The 20525-nt window shown below is 47.3% G+C and overlaps 1 protein-coding gene across 1 annotated transcript in view; it reads right to left on the reverse strand.

Annotated features, from left to right (window-relative positions):
• DCP1B (decapping mRNA 1B) overlaps positions 1-20525 on the reverse strand; it is a 344394-nt gene that overhangs the window by 240370 nt on the left and 83499 nt on the right. The window contains exon 4 of the mRNA XM_069628640.1: positions 16615-16681. Within this exon, the coding sequence (XP_069484741.1) occupies positions 16615-16681 (67 nt within the window). The remainder of the gene's footprint in view (positions 1-16614; positions 16682-20525) is intronic.

Here is a 20525-nt window from a genome sequence, read left to right on the forward strand (position 1 = left end):
GGGCAGGTTAGGTTCATGGAGGGGAGAGAGTCTAGCGCGGAGCCTGATGTTTCTAGATAAGGTGGGGCAGGGTCCGTATTTAATTTGGTGCATGATTATTGGTAACAGGTGACTAAGGAGCAAGATTGCCAGTGGTAGTAGAGAGGTGCTAGCATACATGGTGCGGCTGGTAAGGCCGGTTGCCGCGAGATAGGGTGATAGGGCTGTGACTGAGTAGGCTAGAATCAATTTGCAGCGGTGGGCTGGGAGCAAATTTACAGTGGCAGGCTAAAGACAATTTGGCTAGATCAGCTTTACAGCGGTAAGCCAAGAGCAATTTGCACGGTATGCTAATATCAGCTATGGAGTAGCAGGCTAAAAACAGTTTTGGCTAGATCCAACTTATCAAAAGGTAGGCTAGAAACAGCTTTACAGTGACAGGCTAATAGCAATTTCGTAGGGATAGGCTGATATCAACTTAGCAATGGCTTAAATTAACTTTGCATATCTTGTTAATATCAATTTTATATAAATTCACTAAGATAAGGCTTGCAAGGAGGCCTCGAGGCAGTGTAGGCATAATATAGGTGTCAAGACACAGTATGGGCATCAATGGGCAGAGGAGATTAGAGTCCACACACCTGTAAATTAATTGGTGTGCTAGGATATAGACATGGGGTTACAAAGTTCGGACAGTCTGTGAAGGCGAAGCTTGCGGGCGCTGCGACAGACGATAAGTGGTACCGGGAAGCGAGTACGCAATCAATGGCGGCTAGGGCCATGTATTTGAGGGCTAGTGAAGAAGGGAATAGTTTCTTACCTGTAACTCCATTTCTCCGGCATTGGTATCTTTCATGGATTCACATGCTTAGAATATTCCCCGTCGTCAGGCTGGGAATCCTCGGTAAGTTATATAGACATTTTCCATAGGAAAAATTCTGACTCTTTTGTGTCCTATCTACGTCGTTTTGGGCCGCGCACGCCGGTGCCACTAGGACGTAGGGGTATATATAGCTCCGCCCCCATGACTCCCTCAGATTTCAGCCCCCAAAGTAGTATTGGGGGGGGGGGATCTCTGGTTTGCATGCTCAGGGGAGGCCCGAGGGCGCATGTGAATCCATGAAAGATACCAATGCTGGAGAAATGGAGTTACAGGTAAGAAACTATTCCCTTCTCCAGCATTGGATCTTTCATGGATTCACATGCTTAGAATAGTTTGTATAGCAGTATCCCCCAACATTGGAGGCGTGTATGCAAACCAACATCACAACAAGCACAGTGACCACTTACTATGGCAACACATTACCTTACAGCATGTTCACTGTACAAGCACAGTGCCCACTTACTATGGCAACACATTACATTATAGCATGTTCACAGAAAAAGACACAACACTTTAAAGCATAGTTGCCGAAGGATGCAACCCCACTTGGGGCTTACCTTATTGGAACAGGTGACGTAGTACTGCCCGCCCCATCTGTGTATCTTTAGCATGTTGCTGTGCGAGACAGTAATGTCGGGTAAACGTATGTGGTACCGACCAGGAAGCCGCCTGGCAGATATCCCCCAGCGGAATTCCGTACCACAAAGCCGTCGACGACGATGTAGATCTTGTCGAAAGGGCCCTTGGACGCTTTTCTAGCGGCTTTCCGGCCTTGGAATGACAATAAGAAATGGCCGAAGACACCCATCTGGATAGTCCTTGTTTTGAAATCGCTTTACCCCTATCCGCAGGACCATAAGCTACGAAGAGTTGTCTCGTGTCTCTGAAGCTTTGAGTGCGATGGAGATAACATTTCAAAGCTCTTTTCACGTCCAATGTATGGAGAGTCTTCTCTGCCACTGAAGACGGTGTTGGAAAGAATGTAGGCAACACTATAGAAGCGCGTTTATGGAACATGGAAGGTACTTTAGGTATGAAATGCGGGTTAGTGGCCAGCATGACTATTATTGAAAAACCTCAAATACGGTGGGTCGATCACTAGAGCTTGTATTTCCGACAGGCGACGAGCAGAAGTAATGGCCACCAGGAATGCCAATTTCTAAGACAAAAATTTTAATGATGTCGATGACATTGGTTCAAAAGGGGGGGGTTTCATCAGGGCTGCCAGGGCCAGGTTCAGACTCCAGATCGGAAGAAACAACTTCTTGGGAGGAAAAGTTCGAAACAACCCTTTAAGGAAGTGTTTAACTAGGCGGTCACTGAACAGTGGAGTGGAAGGTCTCTTCTGAGTAAATCTCGAGATGGCAGCTAGATGTACCTTTATGGATGAGACAGATAACCCGTTATTTGCCAGGAGCAACAAGTATGGTAGGAGTTGTTCTGGTGTGATCGCCCGCGGGACCAGACCTGGTTGACCTGCGCACCATATGCAGAACCTTTTCCATTTGTATGTGTATGAAGTGTTCGTGGAAGGTGCCCTTGCGACTTGCAAAATACGACGGCAATCCGCTGGAATCTCTAACGCGCCAAACTCGGCGAAATCAGGAGCCAGGCCGTCAGACTGAGGTTGTCCGGGTCGTGATGCCAAACGGTCCCTTTCTCCTGAGACAGAAGGTTGGGGATCTTCTGGAACCTCATTGGTTCTGCCGCTGAGAGGTGAAGAAGATCGGAGAACCACACTTGTCTGGCCCAATACGAGGCCACCAGGATCACCCGACAAGGATATCTGTGGATCCATTGCAGAGTCCGACGGATGAAAGGGAATGGGGGGGAAGGCATACAGAAACTTGCCCGTCCACGGGAAGGAGAACGCGTCCCCTAGCGAGTCTTGTTGTGGCCACCTACTCGCGTATTGGAGCATTTCTTGTTGTCTCTCGTCGCAAAGAGATCGAGGGCCGGATGACCTCATTCCGCAAAGACACGGTGCAGTTGCTGATCGTTCAGTTCCCATTCGTGTAGAAAATTCATCTCTCTGCTGAGAGCTTCTGCTTGCACATTTTTCACTCCTGGTAAGTGGAACGCCAACAGATGTATGTCGTGTTGTAGGGCCCAATGCCAGATCTCCTGGGTTTCCGTCGACGGGCTCCCGGAGCGAGTTCCTCCCTGCTTCCGTAGATAAAACATGGTTGTCATGTTGTCTGTCATGATTCTCACCACTGAGCCCTTTATCTGTGGCAGAAAGGATTTTAGAGCCCAACGCACCGCCCTCAACTCTAGCAGGTTGATGTGGAGGGAGGACTCTTCCAATGACCAATGACCCGAACCTGCAAGGAGTCCAGATGCGCTCCCCACCCAGTTAGAGAAGCATCCGTGACCACTGTCTTCTGGAACGCAGGCTCCAGTAAGGGCATTCCCTTCGTTAGGTGTATGGAGATTCTCCCCCATTGAAGCGCCTGCACGAGCTGGCCGTTGATGGTCAACTTGTCCGACCAGCGTCCTCGACTCTGTGCCCATCGATCCACCAAGAATTCCTGAAGAGGCCTCATGAAGAGGCGACAGTTGTCTATCAAGGGTATGCAGGATGACATGGTCCCCAGCAGGGACATGTACCTCCGTACTGACACACTGGTGTCGACCTCCCATTCCGATGCCTTTTGTTGCAGTCTGTGAATCCTTTCGAGGGATGGCTTCACCAGTCCCGACTGTGTGCGGAACTCCGCCCCCAAAAAGACCAAGGTCGTTGAAGGCTTTAACGAGGACTTGTCGAAGTTCACTGCAAAGCCCAAACGTAGCAGGAGGCACAGGGTGGCATCCAGGCTTTCTTGTGCCCTTTCTGGGGACAGTCCCCTCACTAGCCAAATCGTCCAAATAAGGGTACACGTGGTGACTTTCCTTTCTTAACTAGGCTGCTATTGGAGGCAGACATTTGGTGAACATCCTGGGGGACGATTTTAGGCCGAACGGGAGGACCTTGAACTGATAGTGGGTTCGTCAGACGACGAACCGCAGAAATATTTTGTGCCGTCGACGCATCAGGATATGGAAGTATGCGTCCTGAAGGTCTAGCGACGACATAATCTCCAGGTTGTATCGATCGGATCACCTCCTGAAGCGTCAGCATTTTGAATTTTAAATTCTTGAGCAGTTTGTTGAGTGCTCGTAGATCCAGAATGGAACGCCATTTTCCATTTGGTTTCTTGACGACAAAGTACCGGGAGTACACTCCCTGTCCTTTTTCTGCCACCGGGACCAGTTCTATAGCCCCTTTCTGCAGCATAAGCGCCACCTCCTGTAGTAGTATTTGAAGGTGGGTCTGGGCCGAGAACACCAGTGAAATGTGTGGTGGCTTGCCCTTGAACTGTAGATAATGTCCAAATGAATCGTGTCCAAAACCCATCTGTCTGTTATGCGCTCCCACTCGTCGATGCGACAAGACACTCGGCTCCCCAGGACGCCCTGAAGTATGTCATTGTTGGCTCTTGGTTTGTTTATCTTTCGTCGACGAAGGGTAGGCACCCCACCGTCTGGAGGTTTGGTAATCTCTGCCTCTACGAGAAGATTGGGCCGCACGCCTGTAGCCTTGGGACGAGTAGGAGGGTCTGCTGAAACCTCGGTCTCTAGATGACCCAAACCGGGAGTTACCAGATGCCCCTCTGAAAGGACGAAAGGAACGAAAATTCCTACCACTCTGGAGGGCTCCGAGTGACCGTGCTGTGTCATTTTCTTCTTTTCTTCTTCATGCCCTTCAAGGCCTCATCCACTTTTTCACCGAACAGTTGCTCCCCTTCACACGGCATATCCAAGACTTTATATTGCACCTCCGGTCTGACCGTAGTGCACTTGAGCCAGGCTTGTCTACGTAGAACTATGCCATTATTGATCTGCTTAAAACCGGACTCGGCTAGGTCGACGGCAATGTTTATAGCATGGTTGGAGGCCTCCTCTCCTTCCCGCACTAGCAACATTGCGGACTTTCTATGTTCCTCGGGCACATGCTCCAAGATAGGAGCCAGACGGTGCCACATTTACCTGTCATACTTAGACATAATCGCCAAGGAGTTGGCTGCTTTAACTGTAGTCGCGCCGACGGACAGCACCTTCTTGCCGAAAGCGTCCCGTCTCCTGGCCTCGTTGTCTGGAGGGGTCGTGCATTTATGTTGAGACCTGGCCTTTCTCGGCGCCGCCACCACCTACTCCAGCGAAGGTTGAGACATCAGGCAGTTGGGAGTCGATTCCGGAGCCTTGAACGTCTTCTCCAAACGACCTTTCACTGCCGGTTCAGAGAACGGGTGCCGCATGGTCTTCAGGCCCTCTTGCCAGACATGATCCAAAATCGGGATGGCGAATATGGATTTCCTTCTCTTGCCCATATGATCAAAAAGAAAACAATCCTTTTTCTCCTCTTCAGGGACTAGGCCAAACGCCGAACACGCCTTACTCATCATGGCATGGAATGCACCCACGTCGTCAGGTGGCGATGCCTGTGCCGGGCTTCTCGGAGCTTCCATCTCAGCTTCAGAGTCCCAAGTTGGGTCCCTTGAGGGGGATAGTGAGATGTCTGAACCTGATCCCTCACGGTCAGAGTCCTGTAGTTCTCCTTCTTGCAGGGTAGGGCAATCTTCCGGCGCGTGGGAAGCGGCCGTAATCTGGTCGCCGAGAGAGGAGCCTGTCTCCGTGTCGGGGCCTCAGGCTGGGGTATTTGTTTGCCCAAACGCTGTAATAGTTTTTGTAGCGTATTTAGCACCTCCAAGGACAGAACCGCCTGGGGGTTCAGTAATGACGAGGTAGAGGGATGGAACCCACACCCAAGAGCGACATTGCGCTGGTCGGCTGTAGACCCAGATCGATTGGGAGCGCGACCGTGCGCGTTCGTCAGCCAACGAGATGGAGAAAGTCGCCTCTGGTTGAAGCAGGGCCTCCGGCGGGACGGGATCGAAAACCTCCAGTTGCCATCCCATCGACGGGACCACCGATGTTTCCTACCGCCGCAGTCTGACATGTGGGAGGAGCCGCCGATGAAGCCGGCGAGCGGGTCGTCGGCGAAGCCAGTGGCGCAGGGCCTTGAGGTGTTCCCGTCGCTTTTGGGGCCGACTTGCTGGCCGCGGCCTCTCGACTCAAGGTAGACTTATGACAGTCTCCTGAGGAGGATTTAGATGGTTCTTTTCTCTCCTTTTTAGATGAGGAGGAAGAAGACGATGCCTTGTGTGAAGAGGAGGAGGCCTTGAATGTTTCTCCGAGGGTCGTTTTTTGGCCGACTCGGAGGTTCGTTTTTCGGCAGCACGTGCCTTCTTCGTCGGGGGTTCCGAATTACTTTTTGAGGCCGTGGAGGCCACCTCCGATGCCGGGTACGCACCCGCTCTGTCATTGAGCCAATCGACCAGGCGTCTTTCAATCTTTGAGGGTTTTTTGGGAGAAACCCTGACAGATTTCACAAGTGTCCGCCGTGTGGTGAGGATGAAGGCAGTAAATGCAGTCCATATGACCATCCCCTTTGTATACCTTCTTAAGGCCGCACGTAGCACACGGACGAAACAACGCCTTTCCAAACTTTCTCTTAAGAAGAACAAACAGTCGCAGAAGTAGAAAGAACAACCTAACAAAATAGCAGATACGCGAGGTAATCCCACCACTTTGGAAGACGGTTGAAATCTGACGGAGCCGCGGGGGCGGAGCTATATATACCCCTACGTCCTAGTGGCGCCGGCGTGCGCGGCCCAAAACGACGTAGATAGGACACAAAAGTGTCCGAATTTTTCCTATGGAAAAGGTCTATATAACTTACCGAGGATTCCCAGCCTGACGACGAGGAATATTCTAAGCATGTGAATCCATGAAAGATCCAATGCTGGAGAATGCAGTATGCATGGTGCTAGGCTGTGCAGTCTCGCCGAGTCTTAGTCGCACTGAGCATGATGCTAGCAGTAGTAGATGGAACACACCGGCATACGTGTAAAGTGGCGGTATGTGCCTAGTCAATATCAGACGTTAAGGATAAGGTGGACGTGAGTGCCTATGGTTAACATTTTAACAGACGCAGGTATTGACGCGATAAAACCTGGCAGTACTGTTAAGTTAAGAGTTAACTTTGGATAATATGAGGAGGCAGCCGGGTCGCGTTGACCAGGGGGTCTGGCAGACGGCATATACGGCAAGGACAGGCTGGGGACAGGTGATGGCCTTGTTTCCCTGGGCCTTGGTGGCAGTGGGCCGGCTTCGCCTTCCGGTGCCCGATTGGGGGATAAGAATGGCACAACAGCCAATCGGTGCTCAGCAGTGTCTGCTGGGCCTGGTTAGGCAATGGAGGACACACACAGGTAACGGGTGGCCATCTTTGAGTATGCTGGTTGCCTCATGGATCGTGATGGTGGTAGTGAGCACAGAGTTGCTGCTACCAACCAAATGAAAGCAAAAAATAAGTTTTCTTGTTCAGGCATCAAGGACAGCTCATATGTAGTAAAGTGGAGGCTCGAACAACGATATTTATGTTTCTCGCGCAAAGGCTAATGCGCTTACCACAAATGGTGGGATGAGCAGGATGACTGTCATGTGAACCCGCTGCTATTGCAGGGTCGGGTGGAGCTCCAGCTCCGGGGAGGGGTTAGGCGGACTATTTCACAAAATGGATGCGCCCATGTGCTTGCTTTAGCGAATTTTGAGCTTGAATAGCTCAAAATTTTACATAGGAAGTTTTAAAAAAAAAAGTGCTAGTATTTTTTTTTAATGTTGCCCATCTCTTTTTTAAATACATTTTTTTGCTGGACTACCCCTTTAAGTTGCTGAGGTGCAGCAGCAGGTTAGTGTGAAATGATCGAAGATTTCACATGGAGCAGTGGGCAGCAACAGGCCCATTCAGCTTAACTAATTCAGTTGAAGCAATGGGCTGCAACGTAAGCATAGGGGCCAGATAGTTGAGGGCATGGCGGTCTAGAAGCAGTATAAGGTGAGAAAAGCATTGCGTCTATATAAGCTAGTAGCGTACGGAGGACTTTGTGACGGAGAGCAGTCTATAGAAAGCATGTACGTGGGCATGTGGACCATCAATCATGACCAGAGGGTGGGCGACGTATTTGTGAAGCATGGCAAACAGTTACTTAGAGTGATTCTGTTGACTGTAGAGCTAGATGTGAATGTCGCAAGATGGGCAAGGTCCTTAGTTTTTTAGCTGCAAGGCGGTATTGGGGCAGCGACACGCAGAGGATGGAAGTAGTTGGGTGTCTGGAGGATTCAGAATGCGCATCCATGCGCAAACAGGGGCACGTAACAAGTATGAGATAATGAGCGCAGTTGATGGATCCAGTCAGACCTCTGCGTCCACATCTATCCAGAGCAAACATTTGCACCAGATCTTGTGACTATCAGAAACAAATAATGTTTACCTTCACTGTGACTCCACAGTTTGGAATAACCCTTAGTATGCCATGGGCAACAACCTTACCACAGCCTGGGAGCTTCGTGTAATTTAATTTCCAAGAATTGCGAAAATGAGCACAGTAGGATCTTAGTCCGGTGATGCATAGTCCAATGTACCCAGAGAGCCCAATTTTGAACAGCCCTGCTGCAATGGCATTATGAGAACATTTTCAAATAAAACTTTTTTTTTTAAAACACGAAACTACCTTCACATCATTCGTACAAGGGACAAGATGATTCAGAACACAACAGCAAATTATCTTGTGAGCATAATGCAAGAACTGAGAAGGAAAACAAACGGTTCCGTGTGATAATTCTGCATTTTGAAGACCAAACACAAACAAAGCCTGACTTATTTACTTATTTCGGCCGATTGTGTGGTCTCCAAAATCCTGAATTGCTCGTTATACTCCCCGCCACCAGCAAAAAGATGACCCTCCCCCACACTCTTCTGCATTGTTTGCTGCCTTTTATTTTGGGGTTTCACCCCTGCAACACCTGCCTCTTTTCTCTGCCCATAGCATTCACCCTCAACAAACAGTCTCACTTAGCCGCTGCCCGCCCCCTCCATTCCCCACCACAACCTCTCCCCCCTCCAACACACACACACACACACTTAAGATGGATTTCTAAACTCGGACTTGGTGGGCAGAAGTTTAGGAGGCCACCCTAGTTTAGTGGAACAGGGGAACCTTCTGGACAAACCAGACCAATCTACAGTAGCTTGGCAGGCGGTCAAGACTAAGTCTCAGGAGAGTGATGGGAAGCCCACAATGAGCACGCACTGTAAAACTCTACATGTATATCAAATACATATAGGCCTTCATAACAAAAAGACGATTAAAGCACAGTTATCAAGAAAACAATTACCACACACGCTTATTCACTATGTAACATATATACAATAATGCAATTAGCCTAAGGCTGATGATGCAGGAGAAAATAACCACAACCTGTAACAAAAAGGGGCGAGTTTGGCAATATATCACTTTAGGCAGTGCATCAACAATCCCCAACTTACGTAGTCCAGCCCTACGAATTGAGGAGCGTAGCGCCCAAAGTAACACGCAGTTGTGAGTAAAGCGAAAATCGGGTTCTCTTCAGGGGGCTGTAGCTGCTCAGGAAGGGGCTTGGGGTGATGAAGAATAAGTTCCTATTCTTAGAAGAGGGTCTACCCTTGCAGAAAGACCGATTTCGGAGTTCGGGAATAGCTGGGGATCCCAGCCAAGGTGATATGTTTTGAGGGATTCTCGTGGGTAAAAAGGGATGATGTGCCAGGGGCCCACCGCTAAGTTATTTAAGTATGCACCAACCCTCGACAGAGTCCGGACCAAACTTTGGCAGTCAAGCCCACTTCGCTCGTAGGTGTAAACTCTAAAGTTTCAGGACATTCTGGCTCTCAGCGTCTGCTGGACAGGACGATCGGCTGTGGGGGGAGGGGAACAGTGCCTTTACTCAGCTCTCAAAGAAAGGAGAATGATGGTTCCGGTGCAGCACGTCTCAAGACACGGTAAGGCAGAGCTGCAGGCACTTTCAGCGATGGTCACCACAGCAGGGCGACAGTGGAACCACAAATGCACATGCCGTGGCTCACTCTCATAAATCACGACCCAGTGGGAGAAGGCCCAGGACCACAAGCTAGCAATTCCCAACGTCTCGAGTGTCAACGCTGGATGGCGGCGTTCCTGTGCGATACCCTGTGTTCAAGCTGGACAGTTCACTGGATGGCCCAGGAACACTTCAGAAGAGGCTCTTTGAGAGGGTAAGTAGGGTGTGCCGGGAGTAGTTGTTTTCACTACTCCAAAGGGGCAAAGCACCCTTGCAGGCCTTCTTGGTTCGATGAAAAAGCAGGGATCAGACGGGACAGCAGGGTCAGGGTGCCAAACCTTCCTAGCAATGCACTGGCGGTAAGAATCTGCTTTTTGTCAAGCATACCTGGCTTTGGTGTGAACTTCAGTAGACCGACCTGGAATGGATGCATAGCCCCTTCTCTTAACCAATATTCGTTTCATGCACAAATCTCAGATAGCCAAAGGAAGATCTGCTCTCTTGCATGCACACCAGGCGTGGCCCAATCGGGGGCAACAGTGGTTCCAGTCATTTAGGACTACCAGACATACTGGCACCAGTAGTGTGGATTGTGTCCAGACAGTCCCCAACCTTCTTCCTGGGCACTAGCAAACGTGACATGCAGGAGCCAGCTAAAGATGTGGTTTTTGCAGGAGGCTGCGTGCCCAAATAAGGAATACCCGAGTCTCTCGACCTCAGGGAAGGCAAAGGGACAAAATGGCCAAAAAACAGAACAAAAGGCTTTATGGCATGGCCATTTTCGTCACTAGCCACAGTCTTGGGCCAAACACGATTTTGGTCCATAAAACTACTTTAAAAGTAAATTGGTGCCACCAGTTCATCCTAGGCACACTTCTACAAACACCAAAAAAATCCTTAGAGGGTGACTAGGGCAATAAATCAAAAAGGATCCCTATGCGCGGTACTGTAAGGCACTTGGCACATAGATGAAAAGTGACCAAGAAATGGCAACACAGTCGAAGACCAGGGGAAACAGTTTCCCTGTACTGAAAGCTTGCAGGACATGTCAGTTTACCCATAACAAACTAGCAAAAGCCCAGAGGAGCGCAGCTGAAGGCTTTGCTCCACTGGAAAAAGTCAGGTTAGGTAAGCCAAAGAAAAGTAAAAAGTTGGGGGGGTTCACAAATGGAGGGAAAATTGCACCCAAGGTAAATCTTTCCTAAGAGACACACACAGAACGCACCTGATCTGTCCAGAGGCTCCCCCTCTTGTCAGTCGTGACGGGCCCTGCGTGTACTCCTCAGCAAAACCGAGCTTGTTGTGTGCCTGGCAGACCCTGCGCATTCGGAAGCATCGCAAGGTAAGGTAAGTGAAAGGGGGTGGTGTGAAGTATGGTATGGGGAGGTGGGTGAAGGGCGTTTTTCAAGATCAGTTTAGAAAGACTGAAGAATCGCTCTTATGCGGTCTTTCTAAATCGATCATGAATAGCACCAAACAAACATCTTCAACACTATCACATAAAACCCACCAAATCGTTTCATACACTATTCCAAATATCTTACCCCTTTCATGTAGAAGACATGAGGGGAATCAAGGACAAGTATGGACTACAGGGGACTAAAAAAAAGTGATTCATAAATGTTAGCCATTACTATTAAATTGTGTTCCTGGATCAAGTAAATCTGAGATCATTTTTAGCAAGTGGAAATTCCCATGGGCATACCATGTCGTGTACAAGGGAATGTGACGAAAGACAACTGCCTTCAGCATCAAACCTGGGCTGTGTGGATGCCTGGTAAGGCCTGTGGGCCTGTACATTGCACTGGCACGTTCCAACACTTTATGATGTACTAAGAAGGGCAACATGGCTGAGGAAATTCACAACTACTAACAGAATCCAGCTAAAGGGATATTTTAAGCAAAATTAAAACAAAACTATTTCGTGGAAATTGTTTCAGGATGGCTATAACAAATGGGATGATTATATTTAAAGGACGGGAAATAAAAAGGCATACAAAATATTTGACAGAAAGAGCTCCTACTTGGTCATTCCTACAACTCCGGTCTTATCCTTTCTTCTGAGGAAAAGGCCTCTTTGCCCTCCGGACTTTAGTGTGTCCTCCCCTTGCCAAGTATCCCAAAAATCCTCCCCTTATTGGGACTCTCCTGCCTCAGTTACTTATTCCCCTCCCCAGGACAAGGTGCTTACCCCTCTATTATGCATCCCTTCTTTTGGAGACCAGTCACTCTTTACTACAACCTCTCCTGGGCACCTGGGCTCTCCTAACCCCCTGACTGCAGCACATCCCTCTGCGGTTCAAGGAGCTCACTTCTGTTACACATCCCCTCTTCCGGGGATCAGTCACTCCCTCTTACTACTTTGCACCTGGGGTCAGAGGTCTCTTGTCTCAGGGGACATTCCTAGCCCTCATTGGGTCGTACTTCCCTTCTGTGCTCATGGGGCTGTCCTTCGCTTACTGGAGAACACCCCTGCTGTGGTCTATGAGCTCTTCTCCCTGTCACTAGAACACAGTCTTCTGGAGCTCACGCAGCTCTTCGCCCTCTCACTGGTGAACACCCCTCTTCTGGGGTTCATTGGGCTATTCTCTCCCCTCACTGGTGCACGCTACTCTTCTGTCTCAAGGGGTGCTCCTTCTGTTGTGCTCTCCAGCTTGCTCAACAAACTTTCTCCTCAGCTCCGAGCTACACAAGATTCCTTTTACAGCTCAGAGTAACAAGCTCGCCGGCACAAACACTAGGATATATGAAAACGGGCACGTGCAGTTTCTGCGCGGAAATATCAAAATGTGCCTACTTAACATAAACAGATAAAAAAATATATCGTTTTACTTACAGTTCAGAGATTTCTTCAACTATTTCTATGGATCATTTCCCTATCTTTTACAAACAGTTTAAATATTTGATAGAGAAGGCAGATTCACAAGATGTTGCTAATGTTAGGTTTGTTTTTTAACAAATCACACACACAGAATCTTCTAGCCCCAGTTAAACCATGGCGGAACACAAATGTGCACACCACCAACAAACCCTGGTACGATGCTAATCGGAAAGACAAAACGCTTACCCGCGAAAGGGCTTGGAGAAAGTCTTGTGACGAAAACCTCAGACAGGAGCCTGCTCCATGTGTTTAAACAGGAGATAACAGCAACACACTCTTATTTCTCTGAACATATTTTCAATAGCCCAAATAGAAGTATAAAACTTTTCAAAGTCCTGAATGAGCTGCGTTCGATTCCTGTCCTGCTAGAACTCATCAATTAAGATCTTGTGCGATTACTGAAATATATGTATTCATTAACCTCTTAGGTGTGGTTCAACCCCAACCACCATATGGTGACAGTAGTTCTGCCCTTGTTGTCGAAACCAACACTAGGATCCTAGCGAATTTGCCAACTATTGCCCTATCTCCAGGTTGCCTTATGTGAGTAAATTATTGGAGGCTGTAGTTATCAATTACGATTGTTTGCTGAAGGAGTTGGGGGCCAAACGAAATTGAAGCTGGCTTTTGACCAGAATAGAATACAAAATCAGTCTCATTAGCGGCATTGGACATCTAAAAATGTGGTTGGATGTTACAGGATTTGCTAGACCTGTCAGAGGCTTTCGATACAGTGGGCCACAATATTCTACTGAAACTGATCTATGAGATTGTACCGCAGGGCAAGGCTTCGGATTAGATTTATTCTTTCCTATCCAACCGGAAGAAAACAGTCCATTAATTTCAATCATCAATGCGTAATATTACTTATGGAGTTCCACAGGGCGCTTCCCTAAGCCTGTTTTTATTCGAGCGAAGCATAAAAACATTTCAGAGCTAGTGCAAGGTTTCAATTGATCTGCTATATGTACGTGAACAATACCCAGCTTATCCTTCGCCTTGGGAATCACATTTATAACCTATTAGCCAAGTTCAAATGTAGTCTACATCAAGTCAAATTGTAGTTGACCTAGAATTTTCCTCAATTGAATGTACAGGAGACGGAATTACTTATATGCACTCCTAGTAGAACAAACAGTCCAGAATAGACTCACTCCTGGGAACTAGATTTTTGGCATTGTCTTTCGTCCCTTGCTGGAAGCCTTCAGTTGTGCATAACCTGGGGGTAAGGATAAGTACTCCTTTAACAGCAAGATAAATAAAAGTGAAGAGCAGCTGCCCCCCCACCCCAACTAAAAAGGTTTTTGTATTACTGTACCTTCCCTGAAAAAATTCAGTTAGCCAATTCCTTTATCTTTAGTCAGTAAGACTACTGTAATGCCATCTGTTTAGTTCTCCCAAAAAACTCACTAAACTGCAGCATATCCAAAATGTGACAGCTAGATTGACTGCTAGTCTCAATCGCTGCAATCATATCTCGTCGGCACTGCATAATTTGCACTGGCTTCCCGTTGCTCCGAGTGGATATTAAGGCTTCCACTACACGCCTGCAAGACATGTTGGGTTGTCTTCTGCCTCTCTTTTCTATTTCAAAATGCACCGAGGCAGATGTGATACTTGTTCAGGCATCCAAGCTTTGGAACGCTCTAAAGGTTTCATGCTATCCAAGATCACCTCACATTTAGACAACCTAAAAACGTTTCTTTTAACAAGATAACTGGAACGTACTTACTCTTAGATTAGGCTTTGCCTAGCGCCTGGATGCCTCCTGACGCAAGTTATGCTATATAAAACACCTGCCTACCGATTTACCTACCTAGGTTCGAGCATGGCAACACGGATCTATGTGATTTGTCCGTGGGTAAATTACCTGCGACGGAAATGTTTGCATGGGAAATGTACGCAATACAAAATGTTTGTACATTTTGCATGCAAACATTTCCATTACACCCTCACAACCCCCTACTTACTTTTCTTTCAGACACACGGTGTCCCTGCAGTGCCGGTTCCCCTTCACTTCCGTGATCGGTAACCAGCACCGCAAGGTCTTTTTTTTTTTACTTTTGCTCGTGTTTGCTCCGGGGGTGTCCCCCGCAAACCCCGTATAGTATAGTGAGCGGGATGTTGCGGGGGACACCCCTGCAGCCCCCTTTTTTTCTGGCAGGGGTGTCTCCCACAAACCCCACTCACTATACTATACTGGGGTTGCGGGGGACACCCGTCGTGTACACAGCTTTGTTGTTGTACGCGAGGGAGGAAAGCAGCGCCGGCCGTACTATGCAGTTTCAAACTCTAACTGCTAGTGGCGGCAGAGATAAAATTCTAAAACTGTTTATTTGCCACAAGGATATAAGCAAGCACTCCCCTCCGCTTGTAATTACTTCAGACTTGCATCGAGCGGGTGAAAGTCAACGCTGATTTAAAGGAGCAGCAGTGTTTTTTTTTCTCGGCAGAATCGACGCGCATGCGCAAAACTACACAAGCTTGCTGTCAATTGTAGTTCAAGGTTCTTTTGGGTTTTTTTAGGTATTTTGGGAGTTTCTTTTGAGAAATTTAAAAATTCAGCTGAGAAAATATTCAAGACTTGTAAGAGCACACAGGCAAATGGAAGCAACTTAGAGAAACCGTGTCAAGACTGAGGCATGGTTTAGAGTTTAAGTGAACATATTTAGAGAAGTTTAAACATTAAGTAATTTGAACAACACATGAATTACTTTCATGGTGCAGCGTATTTTCAAACTGAAAAAGAATGGTGATGGATCTAAAAGGGAAAAGCTAAATTACAAAACTGACAGGTTTAAAGACAATAGTAGTATTATTTGGAAAATTATCCTCCAAGAAATTTGCAGAGGACACACAGGTACACAGAGTTGATTTGAAATTTAATTCTCTTTGAATATTTAAATGTATGTATAGAATACTAACCTTTAACCCCCTATGCAGGGAGCAAGCAAAGAAGCAAGAAGATCCCCAGTGTCGTTTGTTATTTTGTCCCATTTCCCCTTTCCCCCTCTGGCTGGACTGATCTCCACTGTGTATAAGTAGGTGGGGCCCTGAACAGCTATTGAATAAGTAGGTGGGGCCCTGAACAGCTAGCGAGGGACTCTGGGGCCTAGCAACTTCTACAGAAGGATTTTAAGAAGAACGGACAATATCCCCAATTAGTACTCAGTAACACGTACACAAAGTATATAATTTTGGCGTCATCAGGTAATATCCCAACGAAAAATATCGCCGTACATATGGTCGTCGGGAACGGCAATAGGCAATATTTTTGGTGGGGATCATTTATGGGGTAAATGGATGGGGGTTACGGGGGTGTCCCCCGCTCCCTTTTAAAATATTTGGGGGTTGCAGGAGTGTCCCCCGCAGGTTCCATGGGGTAATATCGCCGCAAAAATATGGCAACATTTTTGTATGGCGATATTTTTGCGGCGATATTATCACATTCAACCATTTTGGCATTGTAAGTGGGCATTTGGGGAGGAAGTACAGCCAGAGGCAACGCTTTTGTCTTGGAAGCAAGGCAATGCAGCGGAACAGGTTTGAATTCCAACCCCACGCTTAGAAACCACTCGCTGGTATTATGAGAGTTATAAAAGAGAAATCAATTATAAATTATAAAGTAGAACACTGCCCCTTAGAAAGCCATTTTTTTCAAAATGGGGACTACAAAAAATAAATAACCAGTGTCAAAGAGAATATCTACTGGTGCATATTGCAGCAGGAGTGTTCTAGCAACGGACCAATATAAGATTAAACACACACGATGGCTCTTAAATGCTGCAATTAGGATTCTATTTTTTTTTTTACATAACACTCCAAAAAACAGTTTAGATGGTTAACTGCTCTAATACACCTCAGCTAAAAGCTCCAGCACCGTTTTAAAAAAAGTTAGCACAGGCTCACTTACTTTTTCATAAGCTCTGCTATTCTTTGGCATTCCTCCTTGTCGTAAAACCAAATCCCATAGATGGAAACTGTAACATAAAAGCAAGTGAAATTAGTGAGGGTTATCTTTACCGAAGAGCATTTTGCAGAGCGGGTCGAGGCTACACGAAACAAGGCAACATTCAGCTGTGGCACTTGCAGAAGGTCACAAAGCCCTGAGCCAAGAAAAGTGAAAAGGACTACATGACACGCAGGGCTGACACACAGGGCTATCACTGCAGTTATCTATTTCACACTGAGAACCCATTCCATTCTACAAACACTTACCACATTGTGCTTAATATAATTGCTGTTGTAAAAATATGTACCGCCCCCACCATACAAACATTGCTACTTTATATTATAAAGTAAATCTGGATTACAATGGCATAGTGCAGACAAACAATATGGCAGTCTATCAGCAGCAACTGTTTTACATTTCTTTAAAACAAATGAATACAACAGCATGTTACTTACCTTTAAAGGAGTAAAGCTACATGGTCAAAGATCTCAGGGATTGACATTTCAGGGACAACCCACTCGCAGGATAGCAGAGCCAGGTTAGCTCCCAAGAAGACATTGAAATCATAATGGACCATAGATTAGTATGTTGCGTTTTTTGGAGAACTTGCATACTGTACACCCTAGTGCGCATAGCATTTATTTGCATTTTTAAAATACTCATACAGCCCGTGGGCATCGAGGCGCTATTACAGGAATTGTTTTAGTTGCATATTTATAACACACTTAAATACCCAGAGACTTCTAAACGCGGACCCGGGGATCGAACCTGTGTTGCTTCGTGTCGTCTTGTTTCCAAGGCGAGCACGTCGACACTGAGCTATCCTCCTGGGACAATCACGGGTTACCAATTCCCATGATTACCCACATTTGTGGTACTCAATTTATGATCTCGGAAAGATGAGAGCATAAGTCGACCTGGATGTTATTAACAAATAATCAAAGTTTACATCTCATGTGGAAATTAGGGTTGCGCCACACCATCTACTAGCTCCTCGTTTCTCAGGAGGTAGCTCCTGCTTACTGAGCAATTCCTGATAACTGGGAGTTACTTTTAAGTCCTACTCATCAAATCTTTATGTTGATCCATGTGATCTGTCAAAACCCAAGAAGATCAGGTCACCTAGTGAAAATGAGACCCTTAAAAAGTAACCAATTCACCGTTTGTGCCCTTTCCGATTACCAAAATGTGGGGGCTCGCACCACTGAAGTTTCTCAAAAACTAGCGAGCAGTTCCAAATGTTAATCAGAGTTTATAACTAGATAATCAGCTTCAAGGTAAGAAGGAATGGTACTGTAACGGGAAATACAGGGAATAAACGTACCGTAGGAGCCATAATCACAATTAGCACGACGCTTTTGCATCCATCTCTCTTCAAATAGAACTTGTGAAAAAAGATTAACAAATAGACAACATCTGGGAAGCACAGAGAGCCTTGCTTCAAGAAAGTATATTGATCTACAAATTCAAACAGCGGCATAAGGAGTATTTCTGGGCGTTTGGGCATCTACTAAAGATTTGTTGAGAGGCCCACGTGGCTGCCATTGAAAGAATGCCCTGGGAAAGCACAAGTACGGCCTAGGTTCTGGTGGAATTTGCATGCACATGAAGCAGTGCTACCACCACGGCCTACTAATCTTTATAGTGATGCATATGTATGCCATCTAGCAATATAACAGGCAAGGAATTTTTAAAAAGCCGCACCAGAGAGGTTTAGCGCCAACTTCCCTACCACCTCACTCAGCAGAAAATGCTCTCCAGAGGACCAAGTACCTTCCTCCAAGTAAAGAGCAGTGCAAAACACAATAGTGACTCTGTCCCTTTTTGGTGCATGTCCACTAAAAACGCAAGCACAGGTTTGTTGAAGAGGATTTTATTCCTTCATCATTAAAAAATCATTATGCTCTCATGACAGACAGGCTGTTCTTACAGGAATACATTTGTATACATCATAATCCGGTAAAGAAACAAACACGATCAGACTGTGCAAATCCCAGGGCTTGATTTTGCAATCCAATCGGCAAACGCGCCCCCCCCCCCCAAAAAAAAAAAAAAAACGTTCACGTGCAGCTTCGTGGAGACCCTTTGGCCAACAATTGACACTTCAATATTGGACTAAGATTAAGGCAAGCAAAATAGTCCATAAAAAGATTTCAAAGCTCAGGAACTGTAGTTAGTGGAGTAGGTTTAAGTTACTATTGTTCTCCAGCATGGGTCTGGCATGGATTCACATGCTCATTCCCTGTCGTCAGGCTGGGAATCCTCTGTAAAAGAGAAAACCGTTCGTCACTTGAAAAATGTATTCCTCTTCCAAACCAATCGCTGTCCTCTGGGTCATACTGTCCCCATCCAATGACAATCCTCTTTAAGCTGCACCCCTGTTGGCCATCTTCAGATTTGGTAAGCACATAAAGTGGTAGTATGAACCAAAAAGAGCCACAGAGGGGAGGGAGGGTTTGTGAATCCATCCCAGACCCATGCTGGAGAACAATAGTTAAGGTAAGTAACAAACCTTCTCCAGCATGGGTCTGGCATGGATTCACATGCTCCTGAATAACGAGGAACTGAGCCCGTGAGACCACAGCAAAGGTCTGCCCGGCGACCTGGTATGCCTGGATATGGCGGCGAGATGCACCTTGATAGAGGCGTGAGCCAGTCCCGCTTTTGCTAAGGAAAGCAAGTATGGTAGAAGTTGCGGGCCCGTGACACGCAGAGGGGTAATCTTCTCAGTCTGGCACCACACAGAGAAAAGTTTCCATTTATGTCCGTAGCACTTAAATTTTGACTATGCTCTTGCCCTGGCCAGGATGTCCTTACATTCTGTGGGTAAAGCATAACCTCCAAACTCTAGGGCTGCAGGAGACATGCACTCAGGTTCAGAGACTCTGGGTCGTGGTGCAGAATTCCCCCCTACCTCCCTTCTATGGCGAGAAGGTACAGGGACAGAGGCAGAGCCGGGGCAACGAGTATCATCCTGCAGTGGCACTGTCTGGGTGTTGATCACAAGTAAGGGGAGTGGAAACAGGGTGGGGGTGAGGGGGAGGGAAGGCATATAGGAACTGTCCCTCCCACGGTAACGTGTCCCCCAAGCTCCTCGTTTGAGGGAACCTGCTGGTGCCCCGTCGGCACTTGGGTGTTTGCGGCAGTCGTGAAGAATACAATCCGGGGTCAACCCCATTTGTTGAACAGCAGAGTCACCTGGTCCTGGCACAGCCACTAGTCCTGGGCCTCTTTGGAGAAAAGACTTGAGGGCCCCGAACACGGCCCGAAGCTCCAAGACGATGTGTAGATCCCTTTCCTCTGGTTGCCAGAGGCCTCTGGTGCAACTGTCCGGCCTGGGCTCCCCAGCAATCTAGAGAGGAGTCTGTGGTGACCGTCTCCTGGTAAGGAGGAACCTAAAACGGAACTCCCTGGATGAGTTGCTGCTGCACACCCCACCACCATATTGCCGCATCGGAACTCCTCATTGAGGGAGATCTTGTCCGTAAAGTTCCGACACTTGCATCCACCTCGCATCCACGAACTCCTGGAGAGGTTTCATGCGCAATCTGCAGAGGTGAACGAGGTTGATGCAGGACGACAACTTGCCCTGAAGCGACTTGATGGATCACAAGTTCGCTGCCTGATCAAGCGATGTACCTCGTCTTGTATGTCTTTCACCCTCCCCTCCGAGGGGGGACACCAAGCATGTCGCAGCGTTTAGTCACGCACCCAGAAATAGAGCGTCCCGAGATGGCTTCAAGCAAGACTTCTGATAGTTTATGGAGAGGATAGTTTATGGAGAGCTCGGTCAGCAGACTTATGGTTTTGGCCGTGTGTTCGCTTGCCAGAGATTGTGAGCTGGAACGCACCAGCCAGTCATCCAGGTAGGG

This window comes from Ambystoma mexicanum, chromosome 12 (genome assembly GCF_040938575.1).
Source record: "Ambystoma mexicanum isolate Mex_15411 chromosome 12, UKY_AmexF1_1, whole genome shotgun sequence".
Lineage (NCBI taxonomy): Eukaryota > Metazoa > Chordata > Amphibia > Caudata > Ambystomatidae > Ambystoma > Ambystoma mexicanum.